Source organism: Oncorhynchus mykiss, chromosome 19, assembly GCF_057628025.1.
Source record: "Oncorhynchus mykiss isolate SJ-2025 chromosome 19, ASM5762802v1, whole genome shotgun sequence".
Lineage (NCBI taxonomy): Eukaryota > Metazoa > Chordata > Actinopteri > Salmoniformes > Salmonidae > Oncorhynchus > Oncorhynchus mykiss.
In genome coordinates, this window is record NC_143040.1 from 12,047,613 (window position 1) to 12,072,500 (window position 24,888).

Sequence of the window (24,888 nt, forward strand, 5' to 3'; positions counted from 1 at the left end):
ATCACCACTCTGGAACAACATGACATCACCACTCTGGAACAACATGACATCACCACTCTGTAACAACATCACATCACCACTCTGGAACAACATGACATCACCACTCTGGAACAACATGACATCACCACTCTGGAACAACATGACATCACCACTCTGGAACAAGATGACATCACCACTCTGGAACAACATGACATCACCACTCTGGAACAACATCCCATCACCACTCTGGAACAACATGACATCACCACTCTGGAACAACATGACATCACCACTCTGGAACAATATGACATCACCACTCTGGAACAACATGACATCACCACTCTGGAACAATATGACATCACCACTCTGGAACAATATGACATCACCACTCTGGAACAACATCACATCACCACTCTGGAAAAACATCACATCACCACTCTGGAACAACATGACATCACCACTCTGGAACAACATCACATCACCACTCTGGAACAATATGACATCACCACTCTGGAACAACATCACATCACCACTCTGGAAAAACATCACATCACCACTCTGGAACAATATGACATCACCACTCTGGAACAACATGCCATCACCACTCTGGAACAACATCACCACTCTGGAACAACATGACATCACCACTCTGGAACAACATGACATCACCACTCTGGAACAATATGACATCACCACTCTGGAACAACATCACCACTCTGGAAAAACATGACATAACTACTCTGGAGCAACATGACATCACCACTGGAACAACATGACATCACCACTCTTGAACAACATGACATCACCACTCCGGCCCTAGTAAACTACAGATGACGGAATACAGCCCTGTACATAGTGTGGTCCTCTGTAGCTTGGTTTGTAGAGCATAGTGTTTGTAACGCCAGGATTGTGGGTTCGATTCCCGGGACCCATATGTGAAGTGTTTGCAAACGTGACAACAAGTTGCTTTGGATAAAAGTGTCTGCTAAATATCATGTAATAGTTATTTAATAAAAACATGGTTCTCATTACAATACGGTTGTATTCTGTTATCAAACAGTTTATGAGGGCAGCCTGGGGGGGGTCTGTGATTTAAAAAAAAAGAAGATATGTCATTAATTTACAAGTCCAAAAATGTATGTACCAATCGCAGACTGTAGCTTCCAACTTTATGTTTAATCCCCTCATCAATGTTCCCAGCTTTTACATTGTGGTGACAGTAACGAAGTCCATACATCCACTGTTATTGTAATACGGATGGGAAATAAGCAGAACTCATGTATGGTTAATATAATGAACAGATTATATGAGGATCAAGGAGACGGAACATTAAAACACATGACGATACATGCAGGAAGAGTTTAAGAGTTTAAATGGATGCATTATCAGTTAAATGCATCATTTTTTTTTTTTGTTATTCATATTTCATAGATATTTCATTTAGAAATAATAAAGCATTGAAACTCAAAACACAAACACAGATTGGACTCTACCTACGTGTGTATTTATCCTGCTGTTTTTACCAAACAAATGTAAATTATCATGATTAAGAAACACGCCCTCTCTGTCTCCATCTAGTGGTCATTATCATGATTAAGAAACACGCCCTCTCTGTCTCCATCTTGTGGTGATTATCATGATTAAGAAACACGCCCTCTCTGTCTCCATCTGGTGGTGATTATCATGATCTTCACTGTATCTACTGAACATACATCAGTTATCAGCTGCTATCACTGACTCTGTGACCTGTCCAACACAAACCCTTATTAACCCTTCAGAGTCATATAACGTTACCATGACAACATAACAGATACACACCTTACCAAGGGGGCCTTGGCAGAACCATCTGATACTGTCACTGTCCTCTCCCCTCTGTCTCCTGCCCCCTCCACTCCCAGGGGTAAAGCAGGTACTGTGTGTGTGTGTGTGTGTGTGTGTGTGTGTGTGTGTGTGTGTGTGTGTGTGTGTGTGTGTGTGTGTGTGTGTGTGTGCAGACTGGGGTCAGAGTCAAAGAGGTGAATATGGGTTGGTAATCTGTGATCAGGGCAGTGACAGGACAGGGTTTCCTAGGGACGTCATAAGGGGCTTCGCCCTCTAACTACTGTTATAAAACTGGGCTGAGCTGCCCAGCTAAGCAGAACTGTGAGACTGTGAACTTGTAAATACACTATAGCCCATATTAAAACACACACACATATTAAAACACAAGCATATTCACACATGTAACCTGTGAACATAGGATGTTGCCATGGAAACTGTTACGTGAGCTGATGGGTCAATGAGTCTGATGTCAGGTGCTTCTTGCGCTGGTTATCAAAACAACTCTTCAGAAAATTCCAGACAACCCACTGGACACAGATGTCAATTCAACTTCTATTCCACGTTGGTTCAACGTAATTTCATTAAAATGAAGTGGAAAGCATGTTGATTCAACCAGTGTGCGCCCAGTGGGTTATCTGTGACGAACGGTAATAAACGCTGATTACCTTTATCGACGCCAAATAGCAATCACAATCACCTGTCTGCATGCCTTGTGAAATAATGTCATCATACCGTAAAGTATCCACCCTAAAGTTAGTGCCATCCTCTCTCTAGTCATTCATGTTACCATCTGAAAGGAAAAAATGAAAAAATATCTTTAATAAGTTTCCTTTCAAAGTAATCACCTTCTTTGACATCAATAGTCCTCTCTTCAGACTTCCTGTGAAACTAGTACCATAAAACCATTCAGAATTCTTTCAAACCTCATTACTGATTTACAATAAAGAAAGATATGTAATGATTCTGCTTGGATAATCCCTCCAATAAAGACTGAATACAGTGTTGTGTGTGTGTATTTGTATTTATTATGGATCCCCATTGGCTGTTGCCAAGACCCCATCTACTCTTCCTGGGGTCCAATCACAATTAAATGCAATAATATAATACAACACATTATTATTTGGACTTGGAGAACTCTGGTGGCATGTATTGTGGGGTATGTATGGGTGTTTGAGCTGAGCGCTAGTCACTTAAATAGACAGCTTGTGATTTCAACCTGTCAATACCTCTCACAAAGACAAGCGGTGATGCAGTTCATCTCTACTCCACCATGAGCCTGGAGAGCTTGACATGTGTGTTATCAATGCTGGCTCTCCGTGTACATCTAAGTGTCGGTCATGCTGCTCTGTTTGGTCCAATTGTAATGTGTCTATGTCCCTCTTTTAGGCACTTGACTATATGACTGAACAGTAGTCAAGGGGTGACAGAACTAGGGCCTGTAGGACTTGTCTTGTTGATAGCAATGTCAAGAAAGCAGAGCAGCACCTCACTACAGACAGACCTCTCCCCATCTTAGCTACCATTACATCAATATGTTTTGACCATGACAGTTTACAATCCAGGGTTACCCCAAGCAGTTTAGTCTCCTTAATTTGCTCAATTTCCACATTATTCATTACAAGATTTAGATGAGCTTTATGGTTTAGTAAATGATTTGTTCCAAATACAATGTTTTTAGCGTGTGAATTATTTCTTGCCACCCATTCTGAAACTGACTGAGGCTCTTTGTTAAGTGTGGCAGTCATTTCAGTCACTGTAGTAGCTGACATGTATAGTGTTGAGTTACCCTCATACATAGACACACTGGCTTTACTCAAGCCAGTATCGTCAGTAAAGATTGAAAATCCTGACCTATGTGTGAGTGTTGAGTGAATGCCAAGAGAGTGTGCAAAGCTGTCATCAAGGCAAATGGTCTCTACTTTGAACAATCGCAAATATAAAATATATTTGGAATTGTTTAACACTTTTTTTGGTTATGTTTCATGTGTTATTTCATAGTTTTAATGTCTTCACTATTATTCTACAACATAGAAAATAGTAAAAATAAAGAAAAACCCTGGAATGAGTAGGTATGTCCAAACTTTTGACTGGTAGTGTAGGTAATGATTTGTAGGTAATCTAGGTAATGATGTTGTTACCAGGTTAGGTTCAGGGTAGCCCTGCCCCTCATGGTCCACATTGATTGATTGACATCTGATAAGAAGATTGGACATGTTGTGGCCATGGAAAACCCTAGAAGTTAATGATTAGTGTGTTCTGTAACACACAGACCTCACCCTCCTCCATCCCTGCCTGGCGGTACAGTCCAGTATATATACAGGTGTACTGTATCTTCCAGAGTGTTCCTCTACACTTTGGGTTACTGCTGCAACAGAGACAGGGAAAGAGGAAGAGATCCAACTACGCTAAAATAACCTGAGACGGTATGGAAGCTTTGAGAAGGTTTCTTCACATAACTAGTGTTATGATAATACAAAACAATTCAGAGGTCTTCATTTTCATTTTGGTTAACATTATATCTGTCATTTAAATGGTAAATGGTTTTAGTTCTTAGATTATAATATATTACGTTTTTTTAATTGTTTGTTTTAACAATATTCTCAGTTTTTGGTGCTTTGTCAAAATATATTTTCTCAACATTTATCAGTTCAGTGGAAAGATTGAATAAATGAATTGAATACAGACAATCAATTAATGGTCATATGTGTACAATCCTGTCAATCTGTGTACACCCTGGGATGATATATATATATATATATATATATATATATATATATATATATATTTTTTTTTTAAACCAAGAATGTATACAGATTGAGAGGGTTGTACATAATTTATACGACCATGATATATAGTATACATAGGATTCTACATATGACATACATTTAATCTCAAACAGAAAGCAGCAGTAAGGAGCAGAATTGTTCCATTTCCCACCAGCCTTTCAGTTCAACGTTCGCCTTTTAACACTCTGGGAACTAAAGGTATTCATCTAAGGGATATCGAGTACAAACGTCCCTGGTTGAGTTGAGCCATGGCCAAACACTATCTCTGAGGAGAACACTGTGCAACAGGGAATAACGTATGGTGGGGGGATAACAGCCTAGGAATATACATCTCTGTAATAGGAAATGCAGTATGTGCCAGAACAGGGGCTAAGCACTGGTCTATAATCAGTTTTGACAACGTCTAATTACATTTTACTGATGTATCATAAAGATGCTTCTGCATACTAACTACACCCTCAGTATAGGACATGTTGGGTTGTGGCCAAGAGGTTTAACAACAGGGGCTAAGTCAGGGATTTCCTCTCTCTCTCTCTCTCTCTCTCTCGCTCATGCTCTTTCTCTTTCTCTCTCTCTTGCTCTCTCTCTCTCTCGCTCACTCACCCCTCCATCCACCAGCCACCCCCCACTCCACAAAAGACTGATGATGTCACCGGTGCTGGGTGTATCCTTCCTGGCCCTGGTCCTATCAGGAGGAGCCTGGGCGTTTGCTCCCATTGGGGGCGGAGCCTCCACCCACGTCAGCATCACGGGAACAGCCGTGCTACAGAAGGTCACAGAGGTGTGCCGAACCATCGCCGAGACAGAGGGACGAGACTTCACCCCCACGGTAAGTGTGTGTGTGTGTGTGTGTGTGTGTGTGTGTGTGTGTGTGTGTGTGTGTGTGTGTGTGTGTGTGTGTGTGTGTGTGTGTGTGTGTGTGTGTGTGTGTGTGTGTGAAAGAGCAAGATTAAGAAAATAGAGAAGTGTGTCAGAATGTCTAACCTTTAACCTCTGACCTTTCCCTTTAGGGTAACTCTGCTGAGGAGCTGGTCCAGGCCTGCCTGGGACCCAAAGCAACAGGTGAAGTGTCAGCAGCTAAGTTCAAATCTGCCCTGAATGAGATCTACATACAGAACGGACAGGTGGACAGAGACTTTGTCAACAGGTTGGTGCTCCATTGATAGAGAATGAGGTTCACTTATCATGTCAACAGGTTGGTGCTCCATTGACAGAAAATGAGTTTCACTTATTATGTCAACAGGTTGGTGCTCCATTGATAGAGAATGAGGTTCCCTTATTATGTCAACAGGTTGGTGCTCCATTGATAGAGAATGAGGTTCACTTATTATGTCAACAGGTTGGTGCTCCATTGATAGAGAATGAGGTTAAAATATTATGTCAACAGGTTGGTGCTCCATTGATAGAGAATGAGGTTCCCTTATCATGTCAACAGGTTGCTGCTCCATTGATAGAGAATGAGGTTCCCTTATTATGTCAACAGGTTGGTGCTCCATTGATAGAGAATGAGGTTCACTTATTATGTCAACAGGTTGGTGCTCCATTGATAGAGGATGAGGTTCCCTTATCATGTCAACAGGTTGGTGCTCCATTGATAGAGAATGAGGTTCCCTTATTATGTCAACAGGTTGGTGCTCCATTGATAGAGCATGAGGTTCAGTTATTATGTCAACAGGTTGGTGCTCCATTGATAGAGAATGAGGTTCACTTATTATGTCAACAGGTTGGTGCTCCATTGATAGAGAATGAGGTTCCCTTATCATGTCAACAGGTTGGTGCTCCATTGATAGAGAATGAGGTTCCCTTATCATGTCAACAGGTTGGTGCTACATTGATAGAAAATGAGGATCCCTTATCATGTCAACAGGTTGGTGCTCCAATGATAGAGAATGAGGTTCAATTATTACGTCAACAGGTTGGTGCTCCATTGATAGAGAATGAGTTTCACTTATTATGTCAACAGGTTGGTGCTCCATTGATAGAGAATGAGGTTCCCTTATCATGTCAACAGGTTGGTGCTCCATTGATAGAGAATGAGGTTCACTTATTATGTCAACAGGTTGGTGCTCCATTGATAGAGAATGAGGTTCCCTTATCATGTCAACAGGTTGGTGCTCCATTGACAGAAAATGAGTTTCACTTATTATGTCAACAGGTTGGTGCTCCATTGATAGAGAATGAGGTTCCCTTATTATGTCAATAGGTTGGTGCTCCATTGATAGAGAATGAGGTTCACTTATTATGTCAACAGGTTGGTGCTCCATTGATAGAGAATGAGGTTCAAATATTATTTCAACAGGTTGGTGCTCCATTGATAGAGAATGAGGTTCCCTTATCATGTCAACAGGTTGGTGCTCCATTGATAGAGAATGAGGTTCACTTATTATGTCAACAGGTTGGTGCTCCATTGATAGAGAATGAGGTTCAGTTATTATGTCAACAGGTTGGTGCTCCATTGATAGAGGATGAGGTTCCCTTATCATGTCAACAGGTTGGTGCTCCATTGATAGAGAATGAGGTTCCCTTATTATGTCAACAGGTTGGTGCTCCATTGATAGAGAATGAGGTTCCCTTATTATGTCAACAGGTTGGTGCTCCATTGATAGAGAATGAGGTTCCCTTATTATGTCAACAGGTTGGTGCTACATTGATAGAGAATGAGGTTCAATTATTACATCAACAGGTTGGTGCTCCATTGATAGAGAATGAGTTTCCCTTATTATTTCAACAGGTTGGTGCTCCATTGATAGAGAATGAGTTTCCCTTATTATTTCAACAGGTTGGTGCTCCATTGATAGAGAATGAGGTTCACTTATTATGTAAAATGCTTGGAGTGCGTGGAATTAGCACAGGAGTGCAACAGATTCTTAATTTTTTTTAACTAGTTTTAAAAACAACTTAGTTTTCTTATCCAGCATATGTCACATGTCACATGACCCTTCTTCTAGTGGCTCTAATGTATGAACTTAATAAACAATTAATCATTGTCATTATTGTGCCAGTCCAAGTGAACATTTGGTGTATCACTCTTATAGCCGTTTTCTATATAAAACCAATTGATCATAATCTTTATTATAACAGCCCAGCCCATCACTTCAACTCAGAGGCGTTTGCTGAGGGCAGGCGCCTTATAACTGATGGGGTGGCCAGCATCAAGGCCAACATACAAAGGGAGAACTTCCAGGCTGCCAGAGAGACACTGGGGAGAGTACTGCACACACTACAGGTAAGAGGAGAGAGAGAGGGAGGGGGTGAAAGAGGGGATATGCAAACATTTCCAGTAGCTAGAGAGACACTGGGGAGAGTACTGTACACACTACAGGTAGCTAGAGAGACACTGGGGAGAGTACTGTACACAGTACAGGTAGCTAGAGAGACACTGGGGAGAGTACTGTACACAGTACAGGTAGCTAGAGAAACACTGGGGATAGGACTGTACACAGTACAAGTAGCTAGAGAGACACTGGGGAGAGTACTGTACACAGTACAGGTAGCTATAGAGACACTGGGGAGAGGACTGTACACAGTACAGGTAGCTAGAGAGACACTGGGGAGAGGACTGTACACAGTACAGGTAGCTAGAGAGACACTGGGGAGAGTACTGTACACAGTACAGGTAAGAGGAGAGAGAGGGGGGGGGGGTGAAAGAGGGGATATGCAAACATTTCCAGTAGCTATAGAGACACTGGGGAGAGTACTGTACACACTACAGGTAAGAGGAGAGAGAGGGGGGGGGGGGTGAAAGAGGGGATATGCAAACATTTCCAGTAGCTAGAGAGACACTGGGGAGAGTACTGTACACACTACAGGTAGCTAGAGAGACACTGGGGAGAGTACTGTACACACTACAGGTAGCTAGAGAGACACTGGGGAGAGTACTGTACACAGTACAGGTAGCTAGAGAGACACAGGGGAGAGGACTGTACACAGTACAGTTAGCTAGAGAGACACTGGGAAGAGGACTGTACACAGTACAAGTAGCTAGAGAGACACTGGGGAGAGTACTGTACACAGTACAGGTAGCTATAGAGACACTGGGGAGAGGACTGTACACAGTACAGGTAGCTAGAGAGACACTGGGGAGAGTACTGTACACAGTACAGGTAGCTAGAGAGACACTGGGGATAGGACTGTACACACTACAGGTAGCTAGAGAGACATTTGGGAGAGTACTGTACACAGTACAAGTAGCTAGAGAGACACTGGGGAGAGTTCTGTACACAGTACAAGTAGCTAGAGAGACACTGGGGAGAGTTCTGTACACAGTACAAGTAGCTAGAGAGACACTGGGGAGAGGACTGCACACAGTACAACTCTTCTCTAGTGCTCCTAAATATTTTGTTGTGCTCCTAACTTGTGTATGGCGCGGTAGGTAGCTTCGCGGTTATAGTGTTGGGCCAGTAACCGAAATGTTGCTGGATCGAATCCTTGAGCTAAAAAGGTACACATCTGTCTCTCTGCCCCTGAACAATGTTCCCCGGTAGGCCATCATTGTAATTAAACATTTGTTTTTAAGACTTGCCTAGTAAAATGAAGGTTAAAGACATTTTTTTTTACAAATAAATAAATAAAATAATAATAAATATTTTTGTCGCACCAGCGTGATTAGAGCCCTGTCTGCAAGTAAGGGGAGAGAGAAGGAGAGGGAGGGAGGAGTGGGAGAGGGAGAGAGAGGGATAGGGAGGAGTGGGAGAGGGAGAGAGAGGGATAGGGAGGAGTGGGAGAGGGAGAAAGAGGGAAGAGAGAGAGAGAGAGAGAGAGAGAGAGAGAGGAAGAAGGAGGAGTGGGAGAGAGAGGGAGAGGAATAGGGAGGAGTGGGAGAGGGAGAGAGAGGAGTGGGAGTGGGAGAGAGAGGAATAGGGAGGAGTGGGAGAGGGAGAGAGAGGAGTGGGAGTAGGAGAGATAGGAATAGGGAGGAGTGGGAGAGGGAGAGAGAGGAGTGGGAGTGGGAGAGAGAGGAATAGGGAGGAGTCCGAGTGGGAGAGAGAGGAGTGGAAGCAGGATAGGGAGGAGTGGGAGAGGGAGGAGAGAGAGGAGAGGGAGAGAGGGGAGTGGGAGAGGGAGAAGTGGGAGAGAGAGGAGAGGGAGAGAGGAAAGTGGGAGAGGGAGAGGGAGGAGTGGGAGAGGGAGGAGAGAGTGGAGAGGGACAGAGGGGAGTGGGAGAGGGAGGAGTGGGAGAAGGAGGAGAGAGATGAGAGGGAGAGAGGGGAGTGGGAGAGGGAGAGGGAGAGAGATGAGTGGGAAAGGGGGTGAAAGGGAAAGAGGGAGAAAGTCTGAACTTCCAGGAATGAAGGGAGATAAGGTAAGGACTAAAAGGATTGAGGAAGATGGGGAGGGGAGAAAACATGTCACCTCATTTCTCATTTCATATTTCACCTTGGCTCAAGTATTATCATCTGAACCAAGTTAACTTCTGTCTAGAGGTGTCTGTAATAGGGAATTAGATAGATAACTTTCCCACAGACACAGACTTGGTATATAACACATGTTTGTGTTTTGTCAGGATTTCTACAGCCACAGTAACTGGGTGGATCTGGGATACACTGAACCCTACGCCAACCTGATCCGCCCCGATCTCCCACTGGAAAACCTGGCAGGTAGGGAGGGCTTGAGTTAATGCAGCAACGAGGACAGCGAGGCATGGGATCCAACTGGAGTGATGTAGGTAGGGCAGGGAAGGAGAGAGGGTGGTTGGGCAGGGAATGAAGGAGGGAGGGTGATAGGGCAGGGAAGGAAGGAGGGAGGGTGGGTGTTAGGGCAGGGAAGGAAGGAGGGAGGGTGATAGGGCAGGGAAGGAAGGAGGGAGGGTGGGTGTTAGGGAAGGGAAGGAAGGAGGGAGGGAGGGGGGTGGTAGGGAAGGGATGAAGGGGGAAGGAGGGGGGGTGGTATTGCAGGAAGGAAGGAGGGAGGCGTGCTTGGAATGTTAGAGAAAAGTACGATAGCAGATTAAAAAGGAGAGACAAAGAGAGAAATCTGCTGCCACCTCTGGCTTCATGCGAAAGTGAGGTCATTAATTGTTTACAGGGAGTCTAAAGGGTAGACAGAGAGGGAAACAAACACATATAATCTCCTATGTTCAACAGAGCGAGATAAAGCTGAAGAGTCTGAGGGAATTATGGGTAAGAGAAAGGACGACCACGCCCATTTAGGGTTTAGGAGAGAGTGTGTGTGTGTGTGTGTGTGTGTGTGTGTGTGTGTGTGTGTGTGTGTGTGTGTGTGTGTGTGTGTGTGTGTGTGTGTGTATGTATGTGTGTGTGTGTGCGTGTGTGTGTGTGTGGGGGGGGGGGGGTAATGATTTGTGGTGGTAAATGATGTCCCTTGACAATTTAGTTAACTGTTATTTTATAAGAAAGCATTGTGATTTGGTCCGGTAGATGTTAAAACCCCGACCTGCAGTGACTGTGTCAGTGGGGGGTTCTGTTCCAACTCCATCCTGCCTAACATCCTTAATGAGAAGAAACTCACCTCTGGGTACATGGGGATCTTGTCCTCAGCTAAGCCTAAAGGTACACACACACACGCACACACACACACACACACACACACACACACACACACACACACACACACACACACACACACTACCTTCCCCAGATACCCACACACTCTCTGTATAACACCATCATCACCTCTCCTCCCCCAGGTAAGTGTAGTCATGGCGGTGCAGCTGACCTAACCAGCTCTGAGGTTCCTCGTGGAGGCATCAGCAAGGATGAGCGTCGCTCTGACAACGTGGCCCTGCACACTGCTGCTGTCACCATGGCAACGACCGCAACCCTCCGGCTGCTGGACGACATCCGGGGAGCCGCCGGTGACAACAACTACCTACGGTACGGAGCGGGGTAGAGGAGGGTGAAGGGGAGGAAAGGGGTAGAGGAGGGTGAAGGAGAGGAGAGGGGTAGAGGAGGGTGAAGGAGAGGAGAGGAGTAGAGGGGGGTGAAGGAGAGGAGAGGGGTAGAGGAGGGTGAAGGAGAGGAAGGGGTAGAGGAGGGTGAAGGGGAAGAGAGGGGTAGAGGGGGGTGAAGGAGAGGAAAGTGGGTGAAGGGGGAGAGAGGGGTAGAGGGTGGTGAAGGAGAGGAGAGGAGTAGAGGGGTGAAGGAGAGGAGAGGGGTAGAGGGGGGTGAAGGAGAGGAGAGGGGTAGAGGGGGGTGAAGGGGAGGAGAGGGGGTGAAGGGGAAGAGAGGGGTAGAGGGGGGTGAAGGAGAGGAGAGGGGTAGAGGGGGGTGAAGGGGAGGAGAGGGGTAGAGGGGGGAGAAGGGGAGGAGAGGGGTAGAGGGGGGAGAAGGGGAGGAGAGGGGGTGAAGGGGAAGAGAGGGGTAGAGGGGGGTGAAGGGGTGGAGAGGGGGGAAGAGGGAATTACCCATGTTGAAGTTACTCACAATCTATCTCTTTATCTCTCTCTCTCTCCCACAGCTTCATGGGCATAGCGAGATCGGCAGTGGTTGCTTTTGTGATCGACACTACGGGGAGCATGAGGGATGACATCCTTGAAGCCAAGAGAGTCGTCAATGAGATCATCGACAGCAAGAAGGGAACGCAGGATGAGCCCTCCCAGTACATCCTGGTCCCATTCAATGACCCAAGTAAAGCTGGCTTTACACTCCACCAAGCATTCTCCTTAGCAAAACATCACTGACAAACTCTGGCAGTCACCGAAATGCCTGTGTGATGTGTGGTTAAGTCAGGAAGTGGTTAGTGATCAGTGTGTGTTTGTGTGTGTGTGTAGAGTTCGGACCCCTGATAAGAACGACAAACCCTGATGTTATGAAAACAGAGATCGCTAAACTCAAAGCTGATGGAGGCGGAGACCTCCCTGAGATGTGCTTATCAGGCCTACAGGTACAGTGATTGACATGGCTATATTCCAATCAGCTTTCAGATATAGTCCCATTCTTTGTTTATAGTGCACCTGACAATAAATAAAGAAACTAAGCACCCCCCCCCCCTCTCTCTCTCTCTCTCTCTCTCTCTCTCTCTCTCTCTCTCTCTCTCTCTCTCTCTCTCTCTCTCTCTCCAGTTGGCGCTGACCGGTGCCCCTGCGTCGTCCCACATCTATGTTTTCACAGATGCCGTTGCCAAGGACATTGGGTTAAGGGACACCATCTTGGCCCTGATCAGGAGCACCAAGTCAACTGTGAGCACTTTCTCAAACACCTCCTCAAACACTTCCTGTTTTAGAAGAAACCATGTCCAGCAGTTCAGGATCTTATTAATTAGGACAGTAGTAGCAAAACGCAGCAAAATGTTTTCCAACGGCAAACTAAACAAGCCATTCTTATTGGAGAGGTAGTCACTCCCTTTTTTCTTTCATTCTTCATTTGGTGCCTAATGAATACGACCAGGCAAACTCTCTCTAACACACCTATGTGTCTCTCCAGGTGTCTTTCTTCATGACTGGTGATGGTGCTGGTGCTAGAAGGAGGAGGCGTGGAGTAGAGTCCAGGGCAGCTACATTCGAGACCTACAAGGACTTGGCGCTGGCGTCTGGTGGTCAGGCCATTGGAGTCACCAAGGAAAATCTGCCCCAGGCCACTGACGTCATCATCGACTCCTCCACCTCCGCTCTGGTGAGTCAACACTGGTGGCCATTTTGATTTAGATCAGTAGTTGATTCGGAATAATTCAAAACTTGATCAATTAAAAAACATGTGCTTTATAAATAATGAATTTTAGAAATGCCTAGACATAATTGTTATATCTATGAAAATTAAATCCTCCACGTTACAATAAAACAACAACATACCCTACATCACCTCTTCTTTCTATCCTCCTCTCTCATTCTGTCCTCCTCCTCCTCCTCCTCCTCAGGTGACAGTCCTACAGCGAGCGAGGAACCCAGGCAAAGCTGAGACATTCTCCTTCCTGCTGGACGAGTCTCTGAACAACATCACCATCTACATCACTGGAAAGTCCCTCACCTTCACCCTGAAGAACCCTGCAGGTGGGAACCTCCAACACCTACACACTGATCTAATATCAGTTTTCAGGTAAAAGTTCACCTAACTGAATAGGATGACATTTCCCCTAGACACTGATCTAAGGTTAGTTTTCCCTCCTTAATGGTTACAGTTGACCTGTTTTGCGTGTTTACGTATGTATCTTAATGTTTTTAAAGCACAAAGCACATTTCAACAAGGTATCATGAACCAGGTATATCCCATTGACAGTATGTTTCACTGTCATCCTATTTGACTGTCACCCTCCTTGCCCCTACAGGTGTGACCCAGAAACAGAATGAGGTCAACGGGGAACTGGGGACTGTCCAGACGGTGGGCAACCTCTTCCGGGTCCGTCTGGCCTCCAACAAACAGACAGGATTATGGGAAATCAGCATGAACTCCAACCAGCCCTACACACTGAAGGTCACTGGTGAGTTACAATAGAAATATGTCTGTTCTATTAAATATGTGTGAAATGCTCACGCTCAACACTAGATTGTAGCCTGGATACACACAGAGCCCAGCCCTGGGTTTAAATAATCCATTCAAATGTGTCACATGCACCAAATAAACTCAAAAAAAAGAAATGTCAATTTTTCAGGACCCTGTCTTTCAAAGATAATTCATAACAATCCAAATAACTTCACAGATCTTCCTTGTAAAGGGTTTTAACAATGTTTCCCATGCTTGTTCAATGAACCATAAACAATTAATGAACATGCACCTGTGGAACGGTCATTATGACACTAACAGCTTACAGACGGTAGGCAATTAAGGTCACAGTTATGAAAATTTAGGACACTACAGAGGCCTTTCAACTGACTCAGAAGAAAGATGCCCACGGTCCCTGCTCATCTGTGCGAACGTGCCTTAGGACTGCAGATGTGGCCAGGGCAATACATTGCAATGTCCGTACTGTGAGACGCCTAAGACAGCTCTACAGGGAGACAGGACGTACAGCTGATTGTCTTCGGAGTGGCAGACCACGTGTAACAACACCTGCACAGGATCGGTACATCCGAACATCACACCTGCGGGACAGGTACAGGATGGCAACAACAACTGCCCGAGTTACACCAGGAACGCACAATCCCTCCATCAGTGCTCAGACTGTTCGTAATAGGCTGAGAGAGAATGGACTGAGGGCTTGTAGGTATGTTGTAAGGCAGGTCCAGACATCACATCATTGTCAGCAACGTTGCCTATGGGCACAAACCCATCGTCGCTGGACCAGACTGCGGACTGGCAAAAAGTGCTCTTCACTGATGAGTCACGGTTTTGTCTCACCAGGGATGATGGTCGGATTCACGTCTATCGTCAAAGGAATGAGCAGTACACCGAGGCCTGTACTCTGGAGCGGGATCGATTTGGAGTTGGTCTGGGGAGGTGTGTCACAGCATCATCGGACTGAGCTTGTTGTCATTGCAGGCTAACTCAACGCTGTGCGTTACAGGGAAGATATCCTCCTCCCTCGTGTGGTACCCTTCCTGCAGGCTCATCCTGACATGACCCTCCAGCATGATAATTTCACCAGCCATACTAGTCGTTCTTTACGTGATTTCCTGCAAGATAGGAATGTCAGTGTTCTGCCATGGCCAGCGAAGAGCCGGGTCTCAATTCCATTGAGAAGTCTGGGACCTGTTGGATCGGAGGGTGAGGCCTACGGCCATTCCCTCCAGAAATGTCCGGGAACTTACAGGTGCCTTGATGGAAGAGTGGGGTAACATCTCACAGCAAGAACTGGCAAATCTGGTGCAGTCCATGAGGAGGAGATGTACTGCAGTACTTATTGCAGCTGGTGGCCACACCAAATCCTGACAGTTACTTTTGATTTTGACCCCCGCTTTCTTCAGGGACACATTATTCAATTTCTGTTCGTCACGTCTGTGGAACTTGTTCAGTTTATGTCTCAGTTGTTGAATCTTGATATCTTCATACAAATATTTACACATTAAGTTTGCTGAAAATAAACGCAGCTAACAGTGAGGATGTTTTTATTTTTGCTGAGTTTACAACAGGTGTAGGTAGACCTTACTGTGAAATGCTTACTCATGAGCCCTTAACCAACAATTCAGAGTTTTAAAAAGTAAGTAAGAAAAAGCAAGAAAAAAACTGGTTCCGAGTCAATTTTCAGGGGTAAAGGTTCGTCGATGTAATTGAGGTAATGTCAAGAGAATTAAGTTCTCAGTGTTCATAAACCCAATTTAAATTGATTACTCAGCCTGATACCCAGAATTTCCAGGAAACTGGTTGAATCAGACGGAGGCCCAGCTACAATTGTCAGGAATGTTTATTTAGAGAGCTCTGGTCATAATACCATGTACAAAGGTTTATATACCGCTCATTTCGTCATAAATGTCCTTCCTCCTCCTCTCAGATACAATGGAAATATAGTTCACAAGCCTTCTCACATTGTCTGCCACCTGTGAAACAATCTACTACAAGACCAAGACCATAGTCTGGCTTTTTTATGGCGGTTTTTGAGCAGTGGCTTCTTCCTTGCTGAGCGGCCTTTCAGGTTATATCAATATAGGACTCGTTTTACTGTGGATATAGGTACTTTTGTACATGTTTCCTCCAGCATCTTCACAAGGTCCTTTGCTGTTGTTCTGGGATTGATTTGCACTTTTCGCACCAAAGTACGTTTATCTCTAGATGACAGAACGTGTCTCCCTCCTGAGCGGTATGACGGCTGCGTGGTCCCATGGTGTTTATACTTGCGTACTATTGTTTGTACAGATGAACTTGGTACCTTCAGGAGTTTGGAAATTGCTCCTAAGGATGAACCAGACTTGTGGAGGTCTAGAAATGTTTTTCTGAGGTCTTGGCTGATTTCTTTTGATTTTCCCATGATGTCAAGCAAAGAGGTGCTGAGTTTGAAGGTAGGCTTTGAAATACATCCACAGGTACACCTCCAAATGACTCAAATGATGTCAGTTAGCCTATCAGAAGCTTCTAAAGCCATGACATTTTTTTCTGGAATTTTCCAAGCTGTTTAAAGGCACATTCAACTTAGTGTATGTAAACTTCTGACCCACTGGAATTGTGATACAGTGAATTATAAGTGAAAAAATCTGTCTGTAAACAATTGTTGGAAAAATGACTTAGTGTCATGCACAAAGTAGATGTCCTAACCAACTGCCAAAACTATAGTTTGTTAACAAGAAATGTGTGGAGTGGTTGAAAAACAAGTTTTAGTGACTCCAACCTAAGTGTATGTAAACTTCAGACTTCAAATGTATGCTATGTTTGGTATAGTTACATCAGACAGAAGGTTTCTTAATGCGAAAACAAAAGGAGGAGGGATGTTTGGTCGTGGTGGATGGGTGGCTGTATTACACAATCGTCTAGCATCCCAAAGGCTGCTTGTTAATAAATCACCAGAACAATTTGAGCTAATTAGCAACTTTGCAACTACTTAGCATGTTTGCTAACGCCTTCCCCTTACCTTAACCCTTTTAGCTAACTCATTACCTAACCCTAACCGTAACTATTTTAAATCATGTACAAATATGTCAAAAAGTATTTCACCCCAGGTCTGTTAGAGCCATGAGAGAAGGGAGAGAATACAGCCCTGACTGAGTGTGTGTGTGTGTGTGTGTGTGTGTGTGTGTGTGTGTGTGTGTGTGTGTGTGTGTGTGTGTGTGTGTGTGTGTCCAGGTCAGAGTACCATTGCCTTCATTTATGACTTTGTGGAGACCTTCGATGGACCTCATCCAGGATATGCCCTCATCTCTGGCCGTCCACAAGCAGGTAAAACACTACAACATCATCTTAAAATCATCATTACCATATCAACCAGGTAATCTGTCAATCACAAATTTACTATGGCGACATCATGGCGACATCATCTACATGAATGCAGCTGCCACTTCATTACAGCCGTTAGAGGCTTGATCTTTGCGATCATTATGATCATTGCGCACATCGTTTGGCGAGAGGTTTTGCATCGATGTGTTCTCTATCAGAAAGTAGGCTGGCCCTCTTTGATGTTGTGTGGGTCGAAACAATACATTCTGTTTATGTATAAAGCCTACTTAATCAAAGTCATAAAAAGCCATTAATTGTAATTTGTAATAATCGATGTGAACAGTTACATAGCCACACCCTTCAAGATAATTTTCCTTCTCTCTCTCTCTCCCTCTTTTTCTCTCCCTACCCCTACACTCGTCCTCCTCTCTCTCTCCCTCTTTTTCTCTCCCTACCCCTACACTCGTCCTCCTCTCTCTCTCCCTCTTTTTCTCTCCCTACCCCTACACTCGTCCTCCTCTCTCTCTCCCTCTTTTTCTCTCCCTACGCCTACACTCGTCCCCTTCTCAATCTCCCTTTTTCTCTCCCTACCGCTACACTCGTCCTCCTCTCCCTCTCTCTCTCTCCCTCCCTCTCTTTCCCTCCGTTCCTCCTCTCTTCTCTCCTTCTCCCAGGTATGCCTGCCATGCTGTTGGTATCAGTGTTGGGCAGAAAGGGCCCAGCCTCTGTCAAGGTGGCCAACGTTGCCTTGGTGACAGTGTCAGGGTCAGAGGTCGTAAGTGGGGCCCTGGAAGACATGGGCAACGGGGAGATCCTAGTTACGGTAACCAATGTCCCTGCGGGGGAGTTTGTGGTGCTGCTGAACGGGACAGATGTGGTCTCCTCCACCGTGTTCCAGAGACAGTCCACCACTCAGATGTCTGTCTCCAAGGTTACCATCAAGGTAAGTGATGATGACACACTTCCTGTTTCCATTGAAAAACGGCTTTCATTTGTAAATCGTGAAGGAGTCTATACTGCATGTTGGGATAGTGTTAGACAAAGACCATGGTCATAGACAATTATAGACCATATCAGAAAGAAAAACGTGACTGACTATTACTCCCTAAACATGTAGTACTGTGGGCCTACTTATAAATTACAACATGGACTTTCTAAGCACAGAAATGTGTCTCTGTAAATGGGCCAACAAACAAAAAGTGGACCTCACAACAACTACTCAACAGATCTTGTTGTTCTTGTCTTCTCAGGCTGTGGTGGACAGAAGCATGGAGCCTGGTAAACCCTTCACCCTTCCCTTCACCGTCATGACCGACGCCACTGGAGGCAGTTACACAATCAGTGCCAGAAACGACAGAGACTTCAAAATGAACGTCCCCGGCAGGTAGGGATCAGGGCTGGAATATCCTGAGACTGGTCCCAGATCTGTTTGTTCTGTTTGTCTTGCCAACTCCTATGGTCATTGTCACGTGGCACATTGACCATAGGCGTTGGCAATTTAAGCACAAACAGATCTGGGACCAGGTTATCTGGTTAAAATTAGCTTCTTCTCTGCTAGCAAAATGACTCAACATGACTAATTATTGTCCTCTCTTGGCATCACTTGTATTGACACTTAATGCTAACCCGTTGCTGCTGCTAACTTATCAGCATCGATGTGACCACCGGAGGAAACGCCACCGGTGAACTGACCATCACGGTGCCCGCCAACACACCCTCAGGAACAGACGTCACCCTGACCATCGAGGCTGTGGCCCCCGGGGCGTCCGACTCCAACTACGCCGTCCTGCGCCTCTCTGTCGTCACCAAGGTAACCTCAGATATATGTACAGATATATATTTAAATATATTATCCTGGACAAAAATAAATTCAACATGAAACAATATTGAAGAGTTACAGTTCATATAAGGAAATCAGTCAATTTAAATAAATTCATTAGGCCCTAATCTATGGATTTCACATGACTGGGAATACAGACATGCATCTGTTGGTCACAGATAACTTAGGGGTGTGGATCAGAAAACCGGTCAGTATCTGGTGTGACCATCCATTTGCCGCAGGCGGAGCGACACATTTTCTTCGCATAGAGTTGATCAGGCTGTTGATTCTGGCCTGTAGAATGTCGTCCCACTCATCTTCAATGGCTGTCCAAAGTTACTGGATATTGGCGGGAACTGGAACACGCTATTGTACACGTCGATCCAGATCATCCCAAACATGCTCAATGGGTGACATGTCTGGTGAGTATGCAGGCAATGGAACTGCAAAATTTTCAGCTTCCAGGAATTGTGTACAGATCCTTGTGACATGTGGCCGTGCATTATCATGCTGAAACATGAATGGCACGACAATGGGCCCCGGGATCTCGTCACGGTATCTCTGTACATTCAAATTGCCATTGATAAAAAATGCAATTGTGTTCATCATCTGTAGCGTATGCCTACCTATACCATAACCCCACCGCCACCACGGTGCACTCTATTCACAACGTTGACATCAGAAATTAGCTCGCACACACAACACATGGTCTGCGGTTGTGAGGCCAGTTGGACGTACTGCCAAATTCTCTAAAACAAAATTATGGTACGGCTTATGGTAGATAAATTAACATTCAATTCTCTGGCAACATCTCTGATGGATATTCCTGCAGTCAGCATGCAGGAATATGTGTTGTATGACAAAACTGCCCATTTTAAATTAGCCTTTTATTGTCCCCAGCACATGGTGCACCTGTGTAATGATCAGGCTGTTTAATCGGCTTCTTTATATGCCACACCTGTCAGGTGGATGGATTATCTTGGAAAAAGAGAAATGCTCCCTAACAGGGATGTAAACAAATTTGTTCACAACATTTGAGAGAAATACACTTTTTGTTTTTATATTTCTGTGATTTTTTATTTCAGTTCACGAAATATGGGACTAACACCTTACATGTTGAGTTAATATTTGTTAATAGTTGTTAATAGTTGTATAGAACCCTGTGTGTACATTCTAATGTGACATAACAATGGGTGTAGAAATGTAAGATAGTAGAGGTATAGATAAAGATACACTAGAGAGCTGAGAGGCCTATATGGGCCGTCTCCACTATATGGGCCGTCTCCACTCTATGGGCCATCTCCACTCTATGGGCCGTCTCCACTATATGGCCCGTCTCCACTCTATGGGCCGTCTACACTATATGGCCCGTCTCCACTATATGGGCCGTCTCCACTATATGGGCCGTCTCCACTATATGGGCCGTCTCCACTATATGGGCCGTCTCCACTATATGGGCCGTCTCCACTCTATGGGCCATCTCCACTCTATGGGCCGTCTCCACTATATGGCCCGTCTCCACTATATGGCCCGTCTCCACTATATGGCCCGTCTCCACTCTATGGGGCGTCTCCACTATATGGGGAGTCTCCACTATATGGCCCGTCTCTACTATATGGCCCGTCTCTACTATATGGCCCGTCTCCACTCTATGGGGCGTCTCCACTATATGGGGAGTCTCCACTATATGGCCCGTCTCTACTATATGGCCCGTCTCTACTATATGGCCCGTCTCCACTATATGGGGCGTCTCCACTCTATGGGCCATCTCCACTCTATGGGGCGTCTCCACTCTATGGGGCGTCTCCACTCTATGGGGCGTCTCCACTATATGAGGCGTCTCCACTCTATGGGGCGTCTCCACTCTATGGGGCGTCTCCACTCTATGGGGCGTCTCCACTCTATGGGCCATCTCCACTATATGGGGCGTCTCCACTATATGGGCCGTCTCCACTATATGGGCCGTCTCCACTATATGGGGTGTCTCCACTCTATGGGGCGTCTCCACTCTATGGGCCATCTCCACTATATGGGGCGTCTCCACTATATGGCCCGTCTCCACTATATGGCCCGTCTCCACTATATGGCCCGTCTCCACTATATGGGCCGTCTCCACTCTATGGCCCGTCTCCACTATATGGCCCGTCTCCACTATATGGCCCGTCTCCACTTCCAAATAGCCTACTTTCCTCATCTCTTCTCCCTCATCATCATGATCACGGTCTCTCCTCTTTCTCTCTCTTTTTTCTCTCTCCTCCCTCTCAATTCAATTCAATTCAAGGGGCTTTATTGGCATGGGAAACATATTGACAAAGCAAGTGACATTTGACATTGACAAAGCAAGTGAAGTAATATAATATACAAAAGTGAAATAAACAATAAAAATGAACAGTAAACATTACACTCACAGAAGTTCCAAAAGAATAAAGACATTTCAAATGTCATATTATGTAATGCATGTTAAAGAGAGTGGGGCTTACGCTGCATCCCTGTCTCACCCCACGGCCCTTTGGAAAGAAATGTTTATGTTTTTTGCCTATTTTAACCGCACACTTGTTGTTTGTGTACATGGATTTTATAATGGCATATATTTTTCCCAAACACCACTTTCCATTTATTTGTATAGCAGACCCTCATGCCAAATTGAGTCAAAGGCTTTTTTTTTAAATCAACAAAGCATGAGAAGACTTTGCCTTTGTTTTAGTTTGTTTGTTTGTCAATTAAGGTGTGTAGTGTGAATATGTGGTCTGTTGTACCGGGGTTGGGGTGCATGGGGTGGGCAGTTAGGGCATAGGTCTGATCTGAGGGGTCCTAAATGGGGTGTGGACATGGTTGACTTGTGGGGGTGTTGATTGGTTGGGGTGGTTGGGGTGGGGCTGTGTATGTGTCTGGTGGTGTTGTGGTCTGGATGTTGGCCCTCTCGGCATGTGTCCTCTATGTGTACTTCTGGGGGGGTCCAACAGGTCTGGGAGTGTGTCTCGCTGGTCTGGTTGGGGTGTCTATTGATCTGTTTCTCCTATGTGAAGTGTTGCGGCTGCGTTTGAGAGTGATGTCCTTTGGAGTCCGGGTGAAGGTGGCACACTGCTGCCTTGTTTAGGTGGACCTGAACATAAAGGCTGTTTAAGTCCAGGGTGGAGTGGTGGACCAGGTAAACATTTGGTTTTGAGGCACAGTCATGGGAAATACTTGTGTTTACCCGCTGTATGGTAGCAGGGTGGAAGTATTTTTGTGGTAGCAGGGTGGAGATAACCACTTGTGCATTGGGGAAAGTAGAAGAAGATTTTTCAATCACTCCCTTCAGTGCTGTGGCCACCCTTTCTTGCTGTGTTCTCAGGTCAATTGTGCCTGTGTGTATTATTATGTGGCTAGGTGAACATAGTTGGTCCTCAGACCGAAGGTCTAGGGCGCGCTGGGTGTTTGGACACCAGAGTTTAGAGACTGTGTGTTTGAAAAAAGTTTATTTTCTTCTATAAATTTCCCATTTGAGTCCATAAGGTATACAATCTGTGTATTGTGTATGTCCTCAGTGGGTGTGGGGGGGGGGGGGGTGAGATCCCCTTGGCTTGGGGTTCTTCATTTGTCTGTTCTGCTGTGATGTCGACGCTATGGTCAGGGTCTGGGGTGGACTATTCTGCTGTGATGTCGACGCTATGTTCAGGGTCTGGGGTGGACTGTTCTGCTGTGGTGTCTTGACTTTTGTCGGGAGCTGAGGTGGGCTGTTCTGCTGGCTTCTGCTGGCCACCTCTCCAGTGGGTTGTTCTCTGTCACCCGCCATCCCCCTCACCCCCTCCTCCATCAGTCTGATCCTCTCCTCCAGCAGTCTGATCCTCTCCTCCATCAGTCTGATCCTCTCCTCCAGCAGTCTGATCCTCTCCTCCATCAGTCTGATCCTCTCCTCCAGCAGTCTGATCCTCTCCTCCATCAGTCTGATCCTCTCCTCTAGTGCTCTGTTCTTCTCCTGCTCTTGCTTTTTATATTGTTGAAGTTGTCTCACCACGGTCCAGAGTGCAGATACATATCTCTCCACCTCCAGCTCTCCGGGTCTGGTTAAGGGGTGTTGTTGTGCTGGACTGTTGTCTGGGTCTGTGCTGACTGGAGTGTAAAACCTTGCTGTTCCAGCTCCACCTGTTTTACCTCCAGCTGGGTGAATGTATCCTTCGTGTCAGTGAGGGAGTAGTACTCTGTGCTGGAAGGTTGACCTTCCGCTTGGAGTTGCTCGTCTGTGGGGTTATATAATGAAGAGGTCTGGTCTGACCCGCTCGGGTCTAGGGAGAGCTTCTCCTGCTGGGAAATTCTTTGATTAGGTGAAAGTCTGAAACTGTTTGAGGTTGACCTGTACCTGTTCCAGACTTATAGATATTTATATTAGCTGACTCTGAGTCCTCGCTGTCTAGAATCTTGATTTTCTACCCCTCATTAACACCCCCCCTCTTAACAGAGGGGTAGTGTGTTAGTGTAGCACTGTGCCATGCCAGGGCATGGTTTGTGTGGAAGATGAGGTTGCGGATGTTCCCATTTTTATAATAGTCAGCAAAAAAGTGTCTCTTGATTTTCCACAAGGAGCTTCATTTTGGGATCTTTTCTTGCCTTTTCATTCTTTACATACACAGGGTACTGTATTTTAATTACATCTGAACAGCGGGATGCAGCTTCTAAGGCCTCTCCATTTGGTTGGAGTAGACTGTTCGACTCTCCTGCCATTGTTGGGCTAAAGGGCATTGACACCTCTCGCTCAATTTATCATTCAGTCCTTATAAAGTAATGTAATGTATTTTTCTTCTTGGCTTTTGGAAATAAAATATAGCTTCAGACTAAACATTACTCACTCAGTTCCAGGTTTGATGGTGTTTCAGGTTTCTGTTGTTTTCTAGAGCATTTGCTGTATGGCGTTGGAATAATAATCTTTGGTAGTTGTAATCCTTCCAGGTGATTCCGTAATTCCGTCCAAAATTAGGTTGTATGTTTTGAGTTTGATTTGGAGTGAAGGTTATGTTGTAGAGGGTAGCATCCTGTGTATGTTCCTGACAAAAAAATCATGATCATGACCTCTTTCCCTCTCTCTCTGTGTCTCCCCCCCCCCCCCCCCCCCCCCACCAAGGTGACAGATTTCACCCCTCCCCAATGTGAGGTGGTCAGCGTCTCGGTGGTCGACTGCCCAGCTGACCCAGCAGCCTGCAGCTCCGCCTTCTGGCAGCTCTCTGCCAACCTGACTGATGGCGTCAATGGCACGGGCATCACCAGAGTCACACACCGCCAGGGAGTGGGCAACCTTACCCACACGGACCTGAAGCAGATGGTCGTTGCAGCAGCGTTCAACGCTTCGTGCTGCTCTCTGACAGTGGAGCTGGTGGCGGTGGACAAAGCCATGAATGTCGGCACCTGCCGGTTTTCCATCGTCCGCAACGCGGGACCGCCCTCCATGGCTCTGTCCCTCCCACTGTTGGTGTGTCTGCTGGTCTCTGCCTTCTTCACTACGTCCATCAGAGACTTACTTATCTGATCTAATGCTGCGTTAATAACCAAGTGTGAAGGTGGAAATTGCCCGTTGTGAAGTTGTAAATACCTGTTGGATTCATTCACGTGCTTTGAACTCGTTGAGAAACGCAAATTGGTCAACAAGCTACTTTAACCATGAACTAAAAGTACAGCTATCACGCTTTTAAACATATTAGAGTGTTCAAAAACCATTTTAATAATAATGTTTTGTTGTCGCATCTAACTGCTGAACATGATGTTATTGAGTTAATTTCCTTAGTAGGTGACGTTAGAGGTCAGCATGTGGGAGAAGACGTAG

The 24,888-nt window shown here is 45.5% G+C and overlaps 1 protein-coding gene across 1 annotated transcript in view; it reads left to right on the plus strand.

Moving 5' to 3' along the window:
* The first annotated feature begins 4,044 nt into the window (after positions 1–4,044).
* LOC118966656 (von Willebrand factor A domain-containing protein 7) overlaps positions 4,045–24,888 on the plus strand; it is a 21,232-nt gene continuing 388 nt past the window's right edge. Inside the window, exons 1-18 of the mRNA XM_090210073.1 lie at positions 4,045–4,223; positions 5,205–5,415; positions 5,597–5,733; positions 7,668–7,812; positions 10,090–10,183; positions 10,961–11,092; positions 11,230–11,416; positions 12,000–12,169; positions 12,313–12,425; positions 12,604–12,720; positions 12,965–13,153; positions 13,395–13,527; positions 13,803–13,955; positions 17,186–17,278; positions 17,950–18,218; positions 18,526–18,659; positions 18,926–19,085; positions 24,193–24,888. The exon at positions 24,193–24,888 is cut by the window's right edge and continues 388 nt beyond it. Coding sequence (XP_090066199.1) covers positions 5,230–5,415; positions 5,597–5,733; positions 7,668–7,812; positions 10,090–10,183; positions 10,961–11,092; positions 11,230–11,416; positions 12,000–12,169; positions 12,313–12,425; positions 12,604–12,720; positions 12,965–13,153; positions 13,395–13,527; positions 13,803–13,955; positions 17,186–17,278; positions 17,950–18,218; positions 18,526–18,659; positions 18,926–19,085; positions 24,193–24,594 — 2,814 coding nt within the window. The 5' untranslated portion in view covers positions 4,045–4,223; positions 5,205–5,229 and the 3' untranslated portion in view covers positions 24,595–24,888. The remainder of the gene's footprint in view (positions 4,224–5,204; positions 5,416–5,596; positions 5,734–7,667; positions 7,813–10,089; positions 10,184–10,960; positions 11,093–11,229; positions 11,417–11,999; positions 12,170–12,312; positions 12,426–12,603; positions 12,721–12,964; positions 13,154–13,394; positions 13,528–13,802; positions 13,956–17,185; positions 17,279–17,949; positions 18,219–18,525; positions 18,660–18,925; positions 19,086–24,192) is intronic.